The sequence below is a fragment of the Schistocerca americana genome, chromosome X (assembly GCF_021461395.2).
Source record: "Schistocerca americana isolate TAMUIC-IGC-003095 chromosome X, iqSchAmer2.1, whole genome shotgun sequence".
Lineage (NCBI taxonomy): Eukaryota > Metazoa > Arthropoda > Insecta > Orthoptera > Acrididae > Schistocerca > Schistocerca americana.
In genome coordinates, this window is record NC_060130.1 from 558,378,388 (window position 1) to 558,402,017 (window position 23,630).

Below are 23,630 nucleotides of genomic sequence, written 5' to 3' on the forward strand. Positions count from 1 at the left end.
GTCTGCTGCCTTCACTACTTCATCTCTCAGAGCTACCCATTCTTCTTCTACTGTATTTCTTTCCCCCATTCCTGTCAATTGTTCCCTTATGCTCTCCCTGAAACTCTCTACAACCTCTGGTTCTTTCAGTTTATCCAGGTCCCATCTCCTTAAATTCCCACCTTTTTGCAGTTTCTTCAGTTTCAATCTGCAGTTCATAACCAATAGATTGTGGTCAGAATCCACATCTGCCCCAGGAAATGTCTTACAATTTAAAACCTGGTTCCTAAATCTCTTGTCTTACCATTATATAATCTATCTGATACCTTTTAGTATCTCCAGGATTCTTCCAGGTATACAACCTTCTTTTATGATTCCTGAACCAAGTGTTAGCCATGATTAAGTTATGCTCTGTGAAAAATTCTACAAGGCGGCTTCCTCTTTCATTTCTTCCCCCCCAATCCATATTCACCTACCATGTTTCCTTCTCTCCCTTTTCCTACTGACATTAGGAGTGATTTAAAATGGAATGATCATATAAAGTTGATCGTCAGTAAAGGAGATGCCAGACATAGATTCATTGGAGGAATCATAAGGAAATGCAATCCGTAAACAAAGGAAGTAGGTTACAGTACACTTGTTCACCCACTGCTTGAATATTGCTCACCAGTGGCTCGGTACAGGCTTTTGTTGAAGTTTCGAGAACATACCTTCACGGAGGGGTCAAGCAGTATATTGCTCCCTCCTACGTAAATCTCGCGAAGAGGATAAAATCAGAGAGATTAGGATAAAATCAGAGAGATTAGAGCCCACACAGAAGCATACCAACAGTCCTTCTTTCCACGAACAATACGAGACTGGAATAGAAGGGAGAACCGATAGAGGTACTCAAGGTACCCTCCGCCACACACTGTCAGGTGGCTTGCGGAGTATGGATGTAGATGTAGATATAGATATAGATATAGATATATTGAGAGGTCTATGTCAAAATACCCAGGCTCATGAACAGGGGTCGACATGAGGTTCGCGAACTTACACCACGTATTGCCCGAAAATTGAGCCAAAAATACCCTTTTAGAATGGGAAGAGTTACCCCTAAGTATAATACCATATGACATAAATGAATGAAAATAAGCATTGTAGACTAATTTTCCTGTCGAACTATCGCTCACTCCAGGTACTGTTCGAATAGTAAAAATGGCAGGATTAAGTCTTTGAACAAGATCCTGAACGTGGGCTTTCCACGACAGCTTACTATCTGTCTGAACACCTAGAAATTTGAACTGTTCAGTTTCAGTAATCATATGCCCATTCTGTGAAATTAAAACGTCAGATTTTGTTGAATTGTGTGTTAGGAACTGTAAAAACTACTTTACTGTGATTTAGTGTTAGTTTATTTTCTACAAGCCACGAACTTGGGTCATGAACTACATCATTTGAAACTGAGCCAGTGTTACACACAACATCCTTTACTACCAAGCTAGTGTCATCAGCAAACAGAAATATCTTAGAGTTACCTGTAATACTAGAAGGCATATTTATATAAATAAGGAACAGGAGTGGCCCCAACACTGATCGCTGGGGCACCACACATTTGACTGTACCCCACTCATACCCCACATGACAGCCATTCTCAACATTGTGAATAATGACCTTTTGCTGTCTGTTGCAAAAGTAAGAGGTGAACCAGTTGTGAGCTACTCCCTATATTCTGTAATGGTCAGACTTCCTGGAGCAATATTTTGTGATAAACACAATCAAATGCCTTAGTTAAATCAAAAAATATACCTAGCTTCTGAAATATTTTGTTTACCTCATCCGGTACCTCACAGAGAAAAGAGAATATAGCATTATCAGTTGTGAACCATTTGACACTCCATCAAAACCATGAGAGTCCTTAGTCTTCAGTGATTTAATTATTGACACAATATCCCCCTTATCTGTATCACAGAGGAGTATTTCAGGCATCAATTTCAGAAAGGCATTTGCCAAGTAAGTGATAGGATTCCCGGTAGAAAGTAAATTTTTATTTAATTCACCAGCAATGCTCAGAAAATGACTGTTAAATACTGTACATTCATCTGATTTATCAGCAACAGAAACATTTTTACTACGAACTGACTTTATATCGTCAATCTTGTGCTGCTGACTAGACACTTCCTTCACATTTGACAATATGGTTTTAATTTTTTGCTGTGAATTAGCGATTCTATTTGCATACCACGTACTCTTTGCCTTCCTAATAACATTTTTAAGCATCTTACAATACTGTTAGTAATGGGCTACTGTAGCTTGATTGTGACTACTTCTAACGTTTTGATAGAACTCCCACTTCATTCTATGTGATATCCTTACCCCACTAGTCAGCTACCCAGGCTGTCTATTACTGCTAGTACCCTGTTTAGAATGCTCTAATGGAAATAGACTCTCAAAGAGCATTAGAAATGTGTTATGGAAAGCATTATATTTGTCAACTGTGTCATTGGCACTATAAACATCCTGCCACTCCTGTTCCTTGACAATGTTTAAAAAACTCTCTATTGCTGTTGGATTAACTTTCGTACATAGTTTGTAATTAAATATGACATTTGTTTGAGTACTAAAGCCTTTTCAGTGTTAAAATTTGTGCATCATGGCCTGAAAGGCCATTAACCCTTTTACCAGCAGAATGCCCATCTAGTAATGAAGAACGAATAAAAATATTGTCTATGGCTGTGCTACTGTTCCCCTCCACCCTAGTTGGAAAAACACTGTCTGCATCAGATCATTTGAATTTGAGATATGCCAACATCCTTCATCTTGCACCATCATGTACAAAATTAATATTGTAGTCACCACATACAACTAATTTCTGGTACTTCCTACAAAGTGAATCAAGAACCCTCTCTAGCTTGACCAGAAATGCTCTGTAGGCAGAGTTAGGGGACCTATAAACATCAATTATTAGAAGTTTAGTTACACTAAATTCAACTGCCCCTGCACCACATTCAAATATCTGTTCAGTGCAGTGCTGTGATAAGTCTATGGACTCAAATGGAATACTGTTTCTTACATACATAGCCACTCCCCCACCCCAACTTGAAAAAAACCAGCTAATCTGTATCCTGGTAAAGGAAGCCTCTGAATTGTTAAATAATTTTAAGTGGTGCTCTGATATACCAGTAATTTTAGTCAACATCTATAAGCAGTTCACTAACTTAACCTCTTATACCTCTTATATTTTGATGAAATATACTAATTCCTTCCGTACTTGGAAACATAACATCCTCTGAAGGGGAGCCCTTAGTTAGAGGGACTTCCTTTAAGCTGGTATACCTGTCAGCTGACTACAATCTAAAACAGGTGCAGCTCTAACGCCTACTACAGGAATTCTTCCATGAGTGATACCACCACCCACTACACGTTCACCTATAAGCTTTGCCAGCCTCCCCTTCCCGTACTTATTGAGGTGCAGGCCATGCCTAGTGAATTCCAATCTACTGATAGACCCAACTGGCACCACTGAGATGTGACCCCTGCCCTCTGCCATCAGCGCCCTCTCCAGCCCTATCTTAACGTGCCTAACTCCGCATTAAGATGAGTCCAATCGTGATGCTGAAACAGTTGCACGAAATGCACATTAGTGCCACCAGTTTGAGTAGCTATCTTTACTAGGCCACCACTTCCATCATATTCCCTGTCCCAATCAAGACTGTTCCCTGCTCCACCCACTATCACTACCTGATCCTCCTCTGTAAAATTCCTACATAACTCCCCTATGCTATCAGTCACTTGAGCCAACACTGCACTAGGCTTCACAGTGCTGGTGACCTGGTACTCACTCCCAACTTTTCCAGCAACTGCTGGCCCACACCCCTACCGTGCGGACGACCTAGCATCAGAGCTCTTTTCTTTCTGTTAGACTTTACAACTGACATATGCCTCCTAACTGCTTGAGGATTGCTGCATGTCCGTACATCTACAGCTACACGAGGATCCTCTCCACTCAACTCTGACAGTTGGTCAAATCTGTTGAATATACGAAAAGCATAACTGTCTGGATACCTCCTCTTCCTAGCTGCCTTCTTGCCAACTGCCAGTTCCCATTCCCAACCACCCTTTACCCTCCTCAACCTATCTAGTTCCTTTCTTTGCACATTGTAACTGCACCTGAAGGGCACAGATCTTACATTCCTGCTCCTCTATCAACTTACTTCCACTGCTTATTTCTATCTTCATACAGTCCTTGCTGTCGACATCCTATTTTAGGTCCCAAGGTGGTAATATGCTGTTGGATCATTTTTAGCAGGAGAATGGGGTACCTCAGGGCAGTGGTTTGCAACACTGCTGGAGGAACAGAAAACGGCAACATCGTCCACAAATAAGCAGCACTGTACACAGGCTCCTAACCATAGATCTGTATCTTCTGCCTGCTTCGTGACCATTTGTGCTTGCAGAAATTCCTTCTAAAGCAGTGAATGAAGTGGGGAATTTTTTCAAACAATTTATCCTTTGGCATCTGTGGAAACATGGTACTGACAAAGAGAAATTTTGCAGAAGATTGTAGCCTTGAACAATGAGCTGTTTCAGTGTCCCTTTTATTTTGTTCTGTGGCATACCCATCGAAGACTACCACAGTATTTTGATCATGTCACTGTACATAGTCACAAGACTTTCAAAAATAGTAGAAAAATGTTCGCTCGGATATCATTGAACTCTGTGTAGGAGGTAGCCACCATCTACATCATCAGCTTTGCTCTTTCCCATTTTTGTTTCACTTGGTAATGGCGTGAAGGTAGAGTAAAATGTGGATTTTGTTCCTTCGAGAATGCATTCCGTAGAAATTACACGAATCTCATGAACTAAGTCTATATATTGCATGAATAATTACTTAAAGATATTACATTCAGGAATACTATTTTTACTGAGGATGGTATATTCATTTTAAAGTCCACTTTCACTAAAATTGTTATGCAACAGTATTGGTGTGTATAGGGAGTAATTACAAACATTTTGTATGACTCTTGAAGGAAATTAAATCCTTTACAAGATTAGCTGTTATGCATTTTGCACAACATTGAACTAAAAAAAGTCTCAGTAGCGGTTCAGAATTTTCCAACACGTTATATGTGAAACTCGCAGGAAACTTAACGCACTTCAAAATTGATAAGCACATATTTTTACCAAAAATGCTCTGTAAGCGATGTACTGATCAAAAACTGGAAAAAGTGGCATTTCTTAGCACTTTTTTCAAGATGGCAAATAATTCACAAGGGGGAAGGGTCTAGAACTTTGGTTTTCACGCTAAGGATAATACATAAATGCACCTGAAAACTAAAATTACTCCACTGTTATCAACCAACCCCTTTTTCAGAACTGTGTCTACTGGGCTGGTAGTGAGAATCTGTATTGTCATCAGAAGATTGGGGTGCATTAGATGATGCAGTTATCTGTAATGAAGTGCTCGAAAAAGAAAAAAAAATGCTGCACATGTATTTAGTTTGGTTTCATAAGCTTTAAAAGTGGTGTTGATTGGCGGCTTACGTTAAACGCTCAAGAATGTTAAATTGTATATAACAGAATGGCAAACATACTACCTATGACTGTGTTAGTGCATTGCAGTTGGAATCAGTCAGCTCACATAACTAACAGGGGTGCAACAATTTGAATTAATATGAAAAGGATCATTGCATAGGCTGTTGTAAGTGAACAAGCTGGTAGAAAATGAAACAGAATATCAGGAATGTGGTAAAACATCAAATCTCTGCCATCGCTGCAGCTGGAAAAAGATCTTGCAAGAATGGGACCAACGATAACTAACGAGAATCGTTCAATGTGACAAAGTGCAACCCTTCTGCAAATTGCTGCCGAATTCAGTGCTGGGTCATCAGCAAGTGTCAGTGTGCGAACCATTAAATGAAACATCATTGATATGGGCTTTTGGAGCCGAAGGCCCACTCTTATACCCTTGATGATTGCAAGACACAAAGCTTTACACCTCGCCTGGGTGTGTCAACACAAACATTGGACTATTGATGACTGGGGACATGTTGCCTGGTGAGAAGAGTCTTGTTTCAAATTATATCGATCAGCTGGATGTGTACAGGTATGGAGACAACCTCATGAATCCATGTCCCCTGCATGTCAGTAGGGGACTGTGCAAATTGGTGGAGGCTCTGTAATGGTGTGGGGTGTGTGCAGTTAGTTATATGGGATCCTTGATACATCTAGATATGGCTCTGACTGGGGACACATACATAAGCATTCTGTCTGATCACCTGCATCCATTCATGTCCATTGTGCATTCTGATGGACTTGGGCAACTCCGGCAGGACAATGGGACACCCCACACGTTGCTAAAGAGTGGCTCCAGAAACACTCATCTTACCTTAAACATTTCTGCTGCTCACCAAACTCCTTAGAAATAAACATCATTGAGAATATCTGGGATGCTGCTCAGAAGAGATATCCACCCCACCGTGCTCTTACGGATTACCTTAGCAGTTAAGTCCCATAAGATTTCACACACATTTGAACATTCTTACGGATTTATGGACAGCCCTATAGGATTCATGGTGTCAGTTCCCTCCAGCACTACTTCAGACATTAGTGTAGTCCATCCCACGTCCTGTTGCGGCACTTCTGTGTGCTGTAGACCATATTAGACAAGGGTACCAGTTCTTTTGATGCGAAATTTCGTGGGTCAAGTAAAGATCAGCTGCAGTAGTCAGTTCTCAACCTAGTGACATTACAAAACAACACTATTTTTTGCACAAGTAAGAGTTAAAAGAAGGAAATATTAGAAAGTTACTAACACAAAATACATTAAGTAAATGTATGAATACACCACATTCACATTACTGAAGCTTGGACTTTATCAGCTGTGTAACTAATGAGTGCAGATAACAACTGAACTCATAACAATTCTAGGAGGTGGCTCACAATTATCATTAATTTAAGACCTAGACACACGGTGGCTGGGTGAGAATGGGAAACTAGAAAAATTTGCAGTGAAAGACGAAGTACAACACGTTCTACCACAGCCAGTAATGATCGAACGCATCTTACAAAAATGTTTTCCTGGCTAGACTATCAGTAAATATTCAATTTCTATTAAGCTGTTAGGGACAAAACTAGTAGTATGGTGCCATCCATAAATTACCTCGCACAAACTTCATGATTTTTGGAGGGGCTGTCTCCTTGCTTCAGGTGGCCACGTGACTGCCCCACCCACCCCCTTGTATGAAGAAACATTTTGCAGTTTTAAATTTAGAAATTATTAAATTTAAACACTTCTGGAATTGTGCATTTCTGTATAAAATCATTTGTCATAAAATCAAGAATATATCAAAAGTTTTAGAAAATTCGTAAAACATAACCTACAAAATTTAATCATTTTGTGTCCAAGAACTTTGATCCCATTTCTTTATATTACTTACTGTTGGCATAGCAGTTCAGTGTGTTCTCGATTGGGTTAATGTTGGGAACATTATATGTATTCACATCATTTTCATCCAACAATACAGCATTGTGATCGTTCATCAAATAAAGAACTCCCCTGCCATGTCTACCTGCAATTTTTTGAGGATGAATCTGAGGAATACCTCTTGTTGGCTCTTGCATGTGTTGGTACAGAACTTGGTTCAGATGTGATACATAGTAACAATGGAGTAAATTTACCATTGGAGTCACCATTTCCTACAGGACACATACATGTCTGAAGTATGTTTAATCCAAACAGGTGGCAGAAAAAACCCCATATCTCAATAACTGCCACAAACTAGTTTGTCAGACTGCAACACATAACCTCGCATTCTATAAATTAAGAAAGATATTGTGATTCACATATGTGATTTGCATACTTCGTGCAATCGTTTGTCGAAGTCCTAGCCTGTACAATATACAGTCTGGTATCTGTTGGCACAGAACACCGATAAGTTCTCAACTAAGAGGCACCATTTGTCGCTCTGCTGTGTTCAGTGCACTGCTTCCTGGAGCATTTGTAGCAATGTATATTGCATCAAGGTTAAAATATTTTATTTTGCACAGCTGAAACTGTAACTCATATTTTTGTTGGGACCATTATCACAAGTGGAAGCAAACATTGAGTTCTCATTAACTTTCCAAAAGCTGGTAATTCAGAAAGTCAGTCTGTGGCAAGAGTCTCTGCATTAGAGGAAGAATGTTTTCCACTACAAATCTGTACAAATGTACGCCCAATGTGTGTCCATCTTTCCTTTATTAAGATAACTGCATAAACTGAGGGAAAAGTTTATTTTTCGATGACCACAAAGTTATAGTCAGGTAATTTTATACTGTAGTCAAGGTGCCTTAATATTGGCTCTTGAGCATTTACTGTTGTAATAGCTAATGGCACATGTGCTTTGTCATCCAAAGATAAAAATAATACTTGACCTTGGCCCAAAATTGAAGCTAAAGGTTCAAGGTTTCTTGTAGTAGCTGTAAAGAATTTGTCATCTTTATGCATTACATGAAGCAAAGTGTCATTTGTACAGTTTAACTGGAGCAGTTACCACGTGTTTTTTTTTTCCCCTTCCCCCATGTTGATTCACCAGAGTAGTAGTCTGACTTATTGTGAAGCCTTCTTTACATGCTTTGGCTTGTAAATCATAGTGTTTTGCAGCACCTTTTAACCTCGGTGCAGAATCGGTCATCAGCTGCACCACCAAAAACTGCAATCTCTTTTGGGACTTAAAGTAAACCAGATTTATTCTCTTCTACTCTAGGCTGACAAACAGTATTTCAAATTTAAAGAGTTTCTGCTAAGTTGGAATTACTTGTACAAATTCGTAGAATTTGTTTTTAGAACTAAAACTTTCGTCTGTCGTTTGGCTGTGCTGATCTTTCTCTTAGGTACGTTTCTTTCCTGTTGAAAGGCTTTATTGACTGCTGTTATTCTTTTTGTTGCTTCATGTGTTGCCGCCAGGCCAGAATTCCATTCTAAAAGCAAGCTATTGAGCTCAGATTCTAGTCCTACAATTTCATTCCGTTCTTACAAGGGAGTTGATTTTGGTACTGTTCAAGGTAACAGGCTTCCTGTTGTTGCATACCTATATCTTCAGTCTCTCCTGGTATGTCCTGGTTGGTTTCTTCCAGCAGTCAATCGTAAGCATGTAAAATGTTGAGTATGGGCATCTTGCACACGACCTTGTACTTTCAGAGATTGCGTCCAACAAGCAGAAAGATGCGGTGGCTGATTTTGCTTTATAAGTAGTGAACTATTACTGAACATAATTGATGGGCTTATTCTGTTTAATTTGCCACAGCACACAAAACATATTTTTTGTGGTGCAGAATGAAATGTTAAATATAAAACACTCTTGCTTTTACACCCATGGGCAATAGTTGTTTGGCAGTTTTGACGACTCATAAATTAAAAAAAAGTGTCATTTTTTTTCTTCAGTTTTATTTGCAATTCTCTGATTTTGGGAACCACTTCACCTTCAACATAGTCACTTTTTCAAACATCTCTACAAGGTATTGACTTTGTCTTGTAGATTTTATTTATGTCAGCATAAACTTCACTGTACACTTTATATAGTTTGCGCTAAAGAAAACTGAAATCATTTTCTACTCATTTTAAATTTATTAGATAAATCAGTCACAATCACAAAATAGTAGAACCAAGGAAGCATGTCCATTACTCAGCGAAAGTAGAATTTTGATGGAATGGTATAAACAGTTTGACAGAAATGAAATCAGAGCATTGGCAGTTCATATGAAAGTCTGACGTGTGACATCATAGGTGCAGTCAGCATGAACAAGAATCACATTTCATGGGTGCCATGTCAAAAAGTGATTTTTTTTTTTTTTTATGTTGTCAGTCTTCAGACTGGTTTGACGCGGCCTGCCACGAATTCCTCTCCTGTGCTAACCTCTTCATCTCAGAGTAGTACTTGCAACCTAAGTCTTCCATTATTTGCTGGATGTATTCCAATCACTGTCTTCCTGTACGGTTTTTGCCCTCTGCAGCTCCCTCTACAGTGTGTTTACTGTAAGATGGCAGAGTTGTGAGGGGAGTGCGGGGAGAGTAGGAAGCAAGCATTGGCTGGCGAGGGAAGGGAAGAGGAGCCGTTGGGGGGACAAGGCACGCCTACCAGTTGCAGTGCGGGCACTACAAATTGCGCGTCATGCTTACACGAAAGGCTTGGAAGTAAAACTGTGTGTGTGTGTGTGTGTGTGTGTGTGTGTGTGTGTGTATATAGATGATGTGACTTACCGCACTAAAGTGCTGGCAGGTCGATAGACACACAAACATACACACAAAATTCAAGCTTTCGCAACAAACTGTTGCCTCATCAGGAAAGAGGGAAGGAGAGGGAAAGAAGTCTTTCCCTCTCCTTCCCTCTTTCCTGATGAGCAAACAGTTTGTTGCGAAAGCTTGAATTTTGTGTGTATGTTTGTGTTTGTTTGTGTGTCTATCGACCTGCCAGCGCATTCGTTTGGTAAGTCACATCATCTTTGTTTTTAGATATATTTTTCCCATGTGGAATGTTTTCCTATATATATAAAAACAAAGATTAGGTGACTTACCGAACAAAAGCGCTGGCAGGTCGATAGACACACAAACAAACACAAACATACACACAAAATTCAAGCTTTCGCAACAAACTGTTGCCTCATCAGGAAAGAGGGAAGGAGAGGGGAAGACGAAAGGAAGTGGGTTTTGAGGGAGAGGGTAAGGAGTCATTCCAATCCCGGGAGCGGAAAGACTTACCTTAGGGGGAAGAAAGGACAGGTATACACTCGCACACACGCACATATCCATCCACACATACAGACACAAGCAAACATATTTATATGTCTGCTTGTGTCTGTATGTGTGGATGGATATGTGCGTGTGTGCGAGTGTATACCTGTCCTTTTTTCCCCCTAAGGTAAGTCTTTCCGCTCCCGGGATTGGAATGACTCCTTACCCTCTCCCTTAAAACCCACTTCCTTTCGTCTTCCCCTCTCCTTCCCTCTTTCCTGATGAGGCAACAGTTTGTTGCGAAAGCTTGAATTTTGTGTGTATGTTTGTGTTTGTTTGTGTGTCTATCGACCTGCCAGCGCATTCGTTTGGTAAGTCACATCATCTTTGTTTTTAGATATATTTTTCCCATGTGGAATGTTTTCCTATATATATAAAAACAAAGATTAGGTGACTTACCGAACAAAAGCGCTGGCAGGTCGATAGACACACAAACAAACACAAACATACACACAAAATTCAAGCTTTCGCAACAAACTGTTGCCTCATCAGGAAAGAGGGAAGGAGAGGGGAAGACGAAAGGAAGTGGGTTTTGAGGGAGAGGGTAAGGAGTCATTCCAATCCCGGGAGCGGAAAGACTTACCTTAGGGGGAAGAAAGGACAGGTATACACTCGCACACACGCACATATCCATCCACACATACAGACACAAGCAAACATATTTATATGTCTGCTTGTGTCTGTATGTGTGGATGGATATGTGCGTGTGTGCGAGTGTATACCTGTCCTTTCTTCCCCCTAAGGTAAGTCTTTCCGCTCCCGGGATTGGAATGACTCCTTACCCTCTCCCTCAAAACCCACTTCCTTTCGTCTTCCCCTCTCCTTCCCTCTTTCCTGATGAGGCAACAGTTTGTTGCGAAAGCTTGAATTTTGTGTGTATGTTTGTGTTTGTTTGTGTGTCTATCGACCTGCCAGCGCTTTTGTTCGGTAAGTCACCTCATCTTTGTTTATATATATAATTTTTCCCACGTGGAATGTTTCCTTCCATTATATAGTGTTTGTTTACTATGCGCTCACAAACCATGAAACGAGATCGCCAGTGCACAATGTCTGGTCTAAGAACACATTCCTCTTGTTTTCCACCTTATGCCATATGTATCCCATAGACAAAAGTACTTTTCTCAGTGAGACAATACTCCACTTCCAGCCTATTTTGTTGTAGAAAACTGGAAGCAGTGTTTGCAGGCTCGGCACAATCTTCCGCACTGAATAAAATTCCGCTATCGTGTCACGAATGACACGCTCGTTGAAATCATCGATCATTACTTCGATTTCTCCACTTCTTTTCCTAAGTTAAAAGAGAGAAAGATTTATAAGAAAATTCCTTCTGCACTGCATGTATTTTTTTAAATTTGGAAATGTACTGTAATATGAATGAATGCGTTTCGAAATAATACAGTAACCAGTGGTGTTTCCATACAAAGCAATACGGTAGCAAGGAAAAATGAAATATAAGGTAATTCGGACGAAATAGGGGGCTCCTTCAAAGTTATCGCGAACAAAATATTTGAAATGGAAACTCACCTTTTCTTGCCAGGCGTTCGTGGTGGCAACACCAGGATAATTCTTGGAAAACTGTTTGAATCTTCGAATGCTACGCATGCTTTGTCCTGTGTATGTAGCAGCTCTCACTGAAGATTTGTAAATGGGGTGAAGCAATTTTTTCTGCTCCCTTTCACTTTCGCAGCATTCAATAACATGAAATATAATTTTGCGAGCATCGCTACGTTAATACCGGTTTCCTTCTAACCGTAGGCCTACCAGTAGGGGTTGTTGGCGACTCCCGAGGTGGGCCAGCAACTGCCTCTTCACTCATTTTGATAATGTTTAGCACAACTGCACAATAAAAACACGCAGAACAGTACAGCGCAAAACAATAATGAAGCAGACAACAATGGCTACCTTGTACAACAGTCAGCTACGTAATGTTGGCAGCCGTCGAAACTGCGTGCCTACCGAAGCCTCTCGACGTTTACCGACTTCTACCGATTCAGGACTAGGGAGAGGTCTGCCATCTAAAAGTTTACACACTGTAGTACCGTGGAAGTCTTTGCGCCATGTCTTAACAGATTTCCTACCTTCCTGTCCCTTCTCCTTATCAGTGTTTCCACACATTCCGTTCCCCTTCGATTCTGGGCAGTACCTCCTCATTCCTTACTTTATCAGTCCACCTAATTTTCAATATTTGTCTGTAGCACCACATTTCAAATGCTTAGATTCTCTTTTATTCTGGCTTTCCCACAGTCCGTGTTTCACTACCATACAATACTGTACTCCAGACATACGTTCTCAGAAATTTCTTCCTCGCATTAAGGCCGTTATTTGATATTAGTAGACTTCCCTTGGCCAGGAACGCCCTGTTTGCCATTGCTAGTCTGAATTTGATGTCTTCCTAGCTCCATCCGTCATTGATTATTTTACTGCCTGGGTAGCAGAATGCCTTAACTTCATCTACTTCATGGTCATCAATCCTGATAAGTTTCTCACTGTCTTCATTTCTAATACTTCTCATTACCTTTGTCTTTCTTCGATTTACCCTCAATCCATTCTCTGTACTCATTAGACTGTTCATTCTGTTCAGCAGATCATGTAATTCTTCTTCACTTTCACTCGGGATAGCAATGTCATTGGTGAATCGTCTCATTGACCTTTCGCCTTGAATTTTAATTCCACTCTTGAACCTTTGTTTTATTTCCATCATTGCTTCCTTGGTGTACAGATTGAACAGTAGGGGCAAAAGGCTACACCCTTTCCTTACACCCTTTTTAATATGAGCACTTCATTCTTGGTCGTCCACTCTGATTATTCCCTCTTGGCTGTCATACACATTGTATATGACCCGTCTCTCCCTATATCTTACACCTACTTTTTGCAGAATTTCAAACATCTTCCACCATTTTACATTGTCGAACAGTTTCTCCAGGTCAACAAATCCTATGAACGTCTCTTGAATTTTCTTTAGTCTTGCTTCCTTTATTAACCGCAATGTCAGAATTGCCTCTCTGGTGCCTTTACCTTTCCTAAAGCCAAACTGATCGTCATCTAGCGCATCCTCAATTTTCTTTTCCATTCTTCTGTATATTATTCTTGTAAGCAACTTGGCTGCATGAGCTGTTACGCTGACTGTGCGGTAATTCTCGCACTCGTCAGCTCTTGCCATCTTCGGAATTGTGTGGATGACGCTTTTCGTAAAGTCAGATGGAATGTTGCCAGACTCATACATCCTACACATCAACGTGAATAGTCTTTGTTGCCACTTCTCCCAATGATTTTAGAAATTCTAATGGAATGTTATCTATCCCTTCTGCCTTATTTGACCTTAAGTCCTCCAAAGCTCTCCTAAATTCTGATTCTAATCCTGGATCCCCCATCTCTTCTAAATTGGCTCCTGTCTGTTCTTCTATCACATCAGACAAATCTTCACCCTCATAGAGGCTTTCAATGTATTCTTTCCACCTATATGCTCTCTCCTCTGCATTTACTGGGGAATTCCTGTTGCACTCTTAATGTTATCACCCTTGCTTTTAATGTAACCAAAGGTGGTTTTGACTTTCCTGTTTGCTGAGTCTGTCATTCCAGCAATCATTTCTTTTTTGATGTCTTCACATTTTTGCTGCAGCCATTTTGTCTTAGCTTCCCTGCACTTCCTATTTATTTCATTCCTCAGCAACTTGTATTTCTCTGTACCTGAGTTTCCCCAGAACATTTTTGTACTTCCTCTTTTCATCTATCAATTAAAGTATTTCATAGTTACCTTCTTTGTACCTATGTTTTCCTTCCCAGCTTTTGTGATGGCCCTTTTTAGAGGTGTCATGATGTAATCTAACTGGAATTTTCCCATATCACCCATCCTTTTGCAAGTACACAGACAGATTTAAACCTTAGTAAATGATGATGATGATAGAATTGGTAATGTTTTTAAGGCATAATGCAAAACAAAACTTCATACTTGCTATATCACAAAGCTTACAACTCCCCCCCACCCCCACCCATCCTTGTCACATGACGACACACTTTTGTTGACCCTCCTTCCCTCTTAATGTGTGATGTAATTTATTGATTACATCAAAGCACATGTTTTAGTTGGTAACTATCAGCTCAGTGGTTGTCCTGGAATAGTAGATAGGATCTCAGATTTGATGCCAGGTTTGTTCTTGGAAGTTCTTTTCTTCCACATACCACTTTTCACCTCTGTAAATCTTTACTAATGTCCAGAATGTCTAGTTGTTAAAGTTCATGACTCAGTAAAACTAAATTGTAAGGCACAGTATGATATAGCTGTCAGGGCATTATATAAGGAGCCTAAAACAGATGACACTGCTTTTGTTTGGAGAAGGGTCTACAAAGACATTCCATTACCAACAATAAATGACAGTAACTGGAGTTGTGGTGCAATGAGGGCAGAATTTACAGTCAATGTGTTTACGTAAAAATGGTTACAAAATTGGAATAAATTTTTTGAAAACATGATTTTTTTTTGTTTATTTTGGTTTCTTTTATCTACTCTTAGTATTACCGTTATTTCACGTTCCACGAACAAGCACTGTACTTTCATTTTATGCTTAACTTCAAGGAACTCTACTTCTTGTGTAAAAATTGGCATTTCACATAGAGAAAGTTTTCTATATTTTTGTTTTCGGGATTTTATTCTGACACTGTAGGTTCTGTAACAGAATCCTGACCTGCTGGTTGCATATCCGCATAGAATTAGATTTTTCAGTTCAAAACATGCAGTGTTCTGCTGCAGAGTTTAACTTACACTATTATTATCAGCTCAATTTAAACATCCTCTCCTGTTAGTGTCTTAGAGTAGAACAATATTTTCATTTGAAGTTAGTCTTCTCCTCATTTACTGTTGCTGTGAATCATCTGCAGCCTTCAGTGTTGTGTAAATGTATATCAGAACAAGAAATGAACAGGAACATAATGAATAATATTGTAGACTGCCTTTTACATGGCAAATTTATTTCACAACATTCATCAGATGATATTAAAATACATACAAACAAACATGCGTAACTTAGAGATGAAAATCTGCATCATTGTAAGGGGCTGGAAATGGAAATAGTCTAGCTTCAGTGCTGAAATTAGCTTTTGCCCCCTTACCATAACAGTAGGCCTCACAAAATTACCACCTCCAGCATTTCAGCTTCAAAAAATTGACACAATTTTGCTATAGGTTGCTTAGCACTTGTAATTACATGAAGATGAAATTTAATAATTGTGTGCTGAAATTATATGTTGGCATGCGTGAATGCTTTCTTTGTGCATTTCTTGATATTGTTGCAAAACATTTTAAAACTTGTCCAGTCAAGATTTGTCCCTATGTTCTGTGAATTACGTAACAGCAGCTTCTTTCCACACCTACCCTTCATTAATCATTGTAACTTAATCAGGTTTTTGCCCTCTGTTGTGTCTCTATACTGACCCAATAAGAGATCCAGCAATAAACATTTTTTGGCTGGGGAGAAGTTAGAAGACTGTGCGGTTTTCTGCTTACTTTTCTTGTACTAGACAAGATACATTCAGTGGTAAAGATATTGTTGTATGATTAATATCTGTGGTCGAATCATGATAATCGTGTAAGTAGCTGATTTTTAGGGGTGGTGCCAAATGTGTTTCTTTCTGATGTAGACCAATACTGAACCTCATTCAGTGGTTAAGTGTCAAAGCAATCTAGTGGTTTGTTGAACAGACTTTCTGAACCGAGGTGAAAATTGATCTCCAGGTAGTGACGTTTGTACAACTGGCTCTAAATATCTCAGTGGTGTAAACTTAATAGCAATGTCACTGCTCACGTTAAAAGTGGAAAATAATAAAGTTGAAATGTTTTTGTAGTATAGTATACCTGCTACAAATTTTTCATTAAACATGTCTGTGGAATAGAAGGTGGCCAGAAGAATTAACTGAATATCAATTTGAAAATTGTACATTGTATTTGTCGACATTTCATAGTATTGGGAAATTGCTGAAAGGCTTTTGTAGTTGCATTCTGAATTATTTTATGTTCCTCTAACAGATTTAGTAATAAGTAACTAATACATGTTTTCTTCCAGTGCTTTAGCTGTGAACACAATTTTTATCAAAATCACAATAATTATTTATTATTAATGTCATTAATGAATGTGTGCATTGTGAGGGTGCAATTAAAATACATCTCTCTGTGTAGTAGTCTCTACAAGAAGACTGTGGGTGTACATCACATACCACTCTCACTTCTCGCTTTTATGTGATCAAAACTTTCTTCTAGAATAATTACTCTGGAAAATTATACTAGAAGACATTGTTAATTTGTTCCCCAAACTAATAACCATTCAAACAGAGATTCTGAACAAAACTTCGAGACGGTGAGAAACATTTTTCTTTGCAGTCAAAATTTTAATCAATTTTTTTGTACTTGAAATTTGGAGCTATCCACCCTATTGATGAAGTCTGTTATTTCCTAAATATTTCATTATGAATAATTACAGAAATTGTACAGATATAGCAGTACTCCAGTGAACGCAACTTAATTTTGTAGTTGTATTCCTCTCGCATTTAGCAAAACAGGGCTCAAGGCATACATGCACTTCAAAAAATTCAGAGCGTAATAGTAAGTTTTTCTCAATGCTTGATTTAATTTTTATATTTTATTTTTTGCAGTTCTTTCCAAATGGCTATGCCTTTGCAACAGGCAGTGACGATGCGACATGCCGTCTATTCGACATTCGAGCAGATCAAGAATTAGCAATGTATTCTCATGATAATATTATTTGTGGGATTACATCTGTTGCATTTTCCAAGTCTGGTCGCTTACTGTTGGCTGGTTACGATGACTTCAATTGTAATGTTTGGGACTCAATGAAAACGGAACGTGCAGGTAAGAAATCATTGAAGATTTGGTATTGAGAGACAAGTTTTGCCTTGTGGAGTATATTCTGTTGTGGTATTGGTTGCTGTAAAATTTGAAAAGAATTTACTTCCATAAACTTAAGCCAGTGTTTTCATAGCTTGTATAATGGCATTCACCAAATGTACATACTTTGTACCTTCAATAGAAAATAATTTAACAAAATTCAGTGGGATAATTCTGTTACTACAATATCTAAAATGCTTTTGTAGTTCTTGCAGATGCAAATAATTGGCAGTATGGGGGAGAAATTGTTAGCAGCAGTATAGAAAGAACAGTGTGGTTGTAGAGGCAAATAAGATGGTGCAAAGTGTTATTCTAATAAATTATTTCATATAATAGTGTTTCAGCAAAACGTAAGAAAAACCAACAGCACAATTTTGACCAGAAAAATATATTGGGTTGGTGCATAGGTTCATAGTGACTCCCCGTAAGTTTAATAAATGCAACAGGTACACATAACATAGGCTATAGTCACCAATAATATATTCTCCTTGACTATTTACAACAGTCGGCCAATGCTGGGATAGCTTTTAGTCTGCAATTGTAGAAATCGTGTGGTTTGAGGCGAAGAACTCGTCAAGCTGTGTTCGGAATGCATTTTTATCTGGGAAGGAAGTTGCTTGAAAATTGTTAGTGGGAAATGTGAGAATCTGAGAGCACAAAATCAGATGAATAAGGTGGGTGCAGAATGACTTCCCAGCTAAACTCCTGTATAGTGTTTTTGTCAGTTTAGCAGAATACAGGTGGGAGTTACCGTAGAGTAGCGTCACTTCATGCAGTCACCCTGGTCATTGTTCTTGGAGTGCATCTCCAAAATGACTGTTATATACAGTAAATGTCAGCAGTGGTAGTTACATCTTGTGGGGAGCAATTTGCAGTGCACCACACTATCACTGTTCCACCAGATGCATCATGTTATCTTCTGTGGATGGGTGCAGGTCTTTCTACTGGGATGTGCTGCTTTATTTGGGACAACCATTCCTTCCTTTTCCTTATGATAACATAGACACCATTTCTAGTCACCAGTAACTATACAGGGTGGGAATGATTGGTGTCATGCACGAGCCAATTGATGATGAGCCAGCAGAGGTGCACACATGGCCACTCACTGATTTTTGTGATTATACATGTGGTGCTCATACAACTTCCCCATGTATGCAAGTGTTGCATGATGCTGGAATTATCAGTTCATACCATTTGCCAGCTCTCGAGTACACTGATGTGGATCATTGTGGATTAATGCGTTTAAGTGATTATCAAACCCCAAAGTTCTTTCCTTGGATGTGGAGAGTATCTAATGTGAAAACAGTTGTCCTTAAAGTGAGAGAACCATTTTCTTGCAATGCTCTGTGCAATGGTACCAATTCCCCTACATGGTGCAAATGTTTCTGGCTGCCTCTGCTGCTGTCACATGCCTATTGAACTCAAACAGAAAGATGTCACAAAAATTCAGATATCTCCACTCAACACTCCATTTCCAGTTTCCACAGCTCCACTCATTAGTTTCAAATGACAATATGATGGAGATACTGAGTTGCAGATAGGCGCAACAAAAATACTATCAGAAAGTACACTTCATAAGGCAACAGGAGAAACACAGGAAAGAAGAGAAAGGACGATGGACACTGAGTATAGTAATGCATTAGAAAATTTCTCAAAGTTTTTTGTTGCATCTATCTGTCAGTCAGCATCTTTATTATATGGTGAGTAGCAACTATTCTTTTCAGTTTATTTGCTATAGTCTGATTAAAGTTAAATGATAGTTGACCTTCACGCACTGGAGCCAATTCCCTCCAGTCAGAGCATGCATCATGATGTCCAAACCATTCACTGTTGTCAAGCTGCCACGACAATTAGTTGGTTTCCTTGTCAAGCATTCTTTCTTGGGGACACCGTCATAAGAGTCGGAAATACAAGAAATATCTGCAGAGTAATAGCGTAATTTAGTGGTTAGCATAGAAAACTGATGGGTAGAAGGTCTTAGGTTCAAATCCGGTCAACTGCAGTGAAATTTATTAGTTTTTAATCTAATCAAAAGAGTTCATTATGCTTATCAATTAAGTGGTTTAAACATACTTTTTATTTCTAATACTTTGCAGTGTTGTTTTCATCATCATATTGACTTTTCTATCTGCTGGTTTTTTTTCTTCCTATCATGCATATTTCGTTTCGAATATGCATGTCGCTTGTAATCTGCATGCAAGACTCGCCATCGTCCAGTAACATGGCAGTTTGTGTAGCCAATGTGAAGATAGTTTCAGGTAACGAATGACATAGAGAAATTAGTTGGCTTTTAACGGTGAAACTGACATTTTGGTCTAGAGTTGGCTCATAGAGGTTAGCCTTACATGCTGTCGAGGAAGGGATCGTGATTTTAGTTTGGCTGCAGATTATTGTTCACATATCCCTGGGATACATGGCACATCAGGACGTTGGGGTTAGGTTAGGGCAAGGGTTTCAGTTCAGGGCTACAAAACCCATTGTCTGCCACAGTTCAGGCATTGATCACTTAACATCGGTTTTCAACCATGTCTCTCCCATTTCCATCATACCTGGCATGGCCGGTTTCAACTTTGCTCCACGTTAAACATTAACAGCTTTTGTTAAGTGACCTACCTTGTTTCTGGGTTGTCTATAACTGAGCAGAATCTGGCAGTCTTTGTGCCTGCAAAGCATGCCTGTGTAGCGCTACATATATTAGACGGCAGAAGTTAGTTGTGGCGGCACCTACCAACATTTTTCAGAACTTCCACATACTTTGTACTCGATTCTAAGCCGCATGTGGTTTTTTGGATTACAAAAACCGGAAAAAAAAGTGCAGCTTAGATTCGAGTAAATACGGTATGTCCCAAGAACTTCGGACTTCTGAAGAGCTGCAATTTTTTTTCCCACAGTCAGCTCCAGGATTGTAAAAACAGTTTTATGATAGTAATGAATTTATTCGTATGAACTACTGATCAACAAATAAGACGTGTTCACATATTGGTAGCCATGAAGAGATTAAATCCCCAGATAAATTCTGAAAACTGTCAAAAGTACAGCTGGTGGGCAGCTTTTTTATATTCCACATTTCTTACAACAGGGAGTAGTATGAGTTATCTATATACACATTTGCACTTCTGTTTGTCAATGCCCAGAATTTCAACATTTGTGTATTTGCACTTAATAGAAATAAATTATTCTGCTACACTCCCATATTGATGATTGCAACAACACAGCTGGCATTAGTTTAGTTCACATCCTCAATTAGAACAAATTTCACTTCATTTTTCACTTCCAGCTTATCATTAGGCCATACTGGTATTCAGAGTTCTTTCTTCACACTGTTGACATAAGATTCATTTGCATGCATTTGTTGTGTGTTTTTCATCTGCACAGAGAAAGTAAACCATAACTGTAATTTCAAATTATTAATTCAAAATGTGTTCCTGGTATCCATGTTCCTGTTTAACATTCACGTTTTGTCAGCATGAATCGTGTCAGTTGTTGAACACTCGTTTCCCCCTAACATCATACATGATGTACTGAAAAGGCTTTTCTTGATTTAAATTTTCCTCCTTTCTGATTGACAGTCATTACCTTTAGAAGTATCATTAGTGTACCATAACTGATAGACTTTCTCCAGTTTTGTACACTCATTCATCACTACTTTTAAAATTAATGTATGTTAATTGAATTTGCTATGCTCACAGTGAAATGAAATGTAGATACTCAGCCTTCTTTGTACGTTCCAATTGTCAAGAGAAACCACTTAAGTCTAATTAAATCTTTTGCAATCTAGATGTTTTCCAATGGAAATTTTGCCTCTATCAAAAAAAATACTAAATGCAATTCTGGAAACTGTTGCACTAATAAAAACTGAAAGGCAAATCGTGGAAGTTACTTACATTGGTCAAGTGAATAGTGCGTAGTGTGTCAGCTATCAGTAGCCATCAGTGAAAAGTAATGAAATTGAAGACCTCAAATTATTATTTATGGTGTAGGGCACTGAAAATCCATAGTAATTTATGCTAAGTTCGATTACGTGACACTTGGATATATTTTCTGTTAATACTTGTGCTGTGCGGTAACTAAAATCAAGATATTCAGATATTATGTGCATGCAGTGTAGAATTGTTAGCCAGTGTTTCAAACAGTCTGTCTGTTGTGTACATATAAAGACCATTAAAATGCACTGGACAGAAGTTATTAATTACGCAGAGTGTAAAAATGATCGTCTACTTCTAAAATTAACTGATGTAATTTATGGTAAAATTATTTTATAGGTATCCTTGCTGGCCATGACAACAGAGTTAGCTGTCTAGGAGTAACAGAAGATGGAATGGCAGTGGCAACAGGGTCATGGGACAGTTTTCTACGAATTTGGAATTAAAGCTGCACTGCAGAAATTGAGAAATCATTCTAATGTGTTATTGGCATGTAATTCATTTTTAAATTAATTGCATGGAGAAAGAGGACAGTTATAAAAAGAACAGAATCATGTAGGAAGGAAACCAGCTTTTGATTTGTAGTGCTAGAAGCAAGAAATAATGCATTTTGTTGTTTGTTTGTTTTGTTTGTGTGTGTGTGTGTGTGTGTGTGTGTGTGTGTGTGTGTGTGTGTGTGTGTGGAAAGGAGCGCACACTGTTTATAGGATGTTAAACTTAAGTTATACCGATGTAAAGTGACCATTGTACTGCATCTTGCAAGTTGCACATATTTAAATAACTTCTCTGTGTTTTGTGAATGTTACTTTCAAATAATCTCATTTAAGTGTATTAATATTCTGAGGGACTCCAGTGTTGGGAGATTTCTTTGGTTAGGCGTGTTAAATGTATGCATGACAACTGTGTACACTTGTATTTGAATTTACTACTACCACTGTTATTATTATTATTATTATTATTATTATTATTATTATTATTATTATTATTATTATTTAACTGAAATAAGAGTATAGAATAAAGGTAAATCTGTTAATACGTTCTGGTTGCAGCTTTGTATGAGAGCTTGGATCGACAACTGCATTGAATGAATACCAAAGAGAATTTTGAAGAAAGAATGTATTTCCAAATGTAAATGTTAATAGTTTTCTCACTGAAGCTTTCCTCCCCTGTCAGTGTGTGTTCACAGTGTGTGCCGAACTGGCATTCAGTGTTTCATGTAGTTGTATGTACTAACATTATATAGACTGCTTTTCCACATTAGGCAGGTGATGCTATCAGTGTCGTCATAATTTTTGTATCCCTTATGCTTAGAATAATAGGTTGCATTTTATTTACTGTTAGGCAGAAGCAGCTTGTGAATTTTCAAAGCTTTGTGGCAATGTAAAGATATTTAAAATCAGGATTTGATATGAATAATTCTTTAGGCTAAATTAGGATACTATATGGGTGGCATAAATGTAAAAGTATAATTTGTGTCACTGGAAATGACTTGTATTTTCTGAAAATCATGCTCTTCCTGTATATGGAAGTGCTTGTAAGCTTGTAAACAGTTAGTAAAAAATCTTTGCGACTGCCCCATCCCCTCCCACCCTCTCAGCCCCAAAATACATCATGAGGCTTTTGGTATGTGCTGCCAGTTTATAAATGTCTGACAATTTTTGACACTACATCATAAAGTCAAGGTCACTATGATCGTATGCATTACTGCAGTAGTATATTTTTTGGTACATCTGTTGTATATCCAAAGGTGCATGTAGTGAACTCTTGTCGTGTTTAGTTCATTTGTTTGTACTGTGGTTAATGTAGTCCGCAGGTAGCTCCAGACCATTTTTGGTGTTATGGAGAGCATGTGTGTAAATGTTTGGCTTCTATTGTAGAATTTGTCTGTCAGTAAGATGTGTATAAATTAAAAGTATGGTTTATTTTGCAAACCAGATTTCTAAAAACTTCCTACTCTTTATCAGAAGGGCATTAATTATGTGAGCTGCACAATTAGCAACACTTAAAATATTGCTTGCTGTTGCAAATTTAATTTCATGTGGTTCCTTTCACATTTGATAGGTGTGAACTTTCTTTCAACATA

At 38.6% G+C, this 23,630-nt stretch overlaps 1 protein-coding gene across 3 annotated transcripts in view; it reads left to right on the forward strand.

Moving 5' to 3' along the window:
• The window catches only part of LOC124556470 (guanine nucleotide-binding protein G(I)/G(S)/G(T) subunit beta-1), a 71,026-nt gene extending 48,545 nt beyond the window's left edge, over nt 1-22,481 (forward strand). For all 3 annotated transcript variants that reach the window (XM_047130424.1, XM_047130423.1, XM_047130425.1), the window contains exons 8-9: nt 17,372-17,588; nt 21,887-22,481. In XM_047130424.1, coding sequence (XP_046986380.1) covers nt 17,372-17,588; nt 21,887-21,993 — 324 coding nt within the window. In that variant the 3' untranslated portion in view covers nt 21,994-22,481. The remainder of the gene's footprint in view (nt 1-17,371; nt 17,589-21,886) is intronic.
• The last annotated feature ends 1,149 nt before the right edge of the window (nt 22,482-23,630 follow it).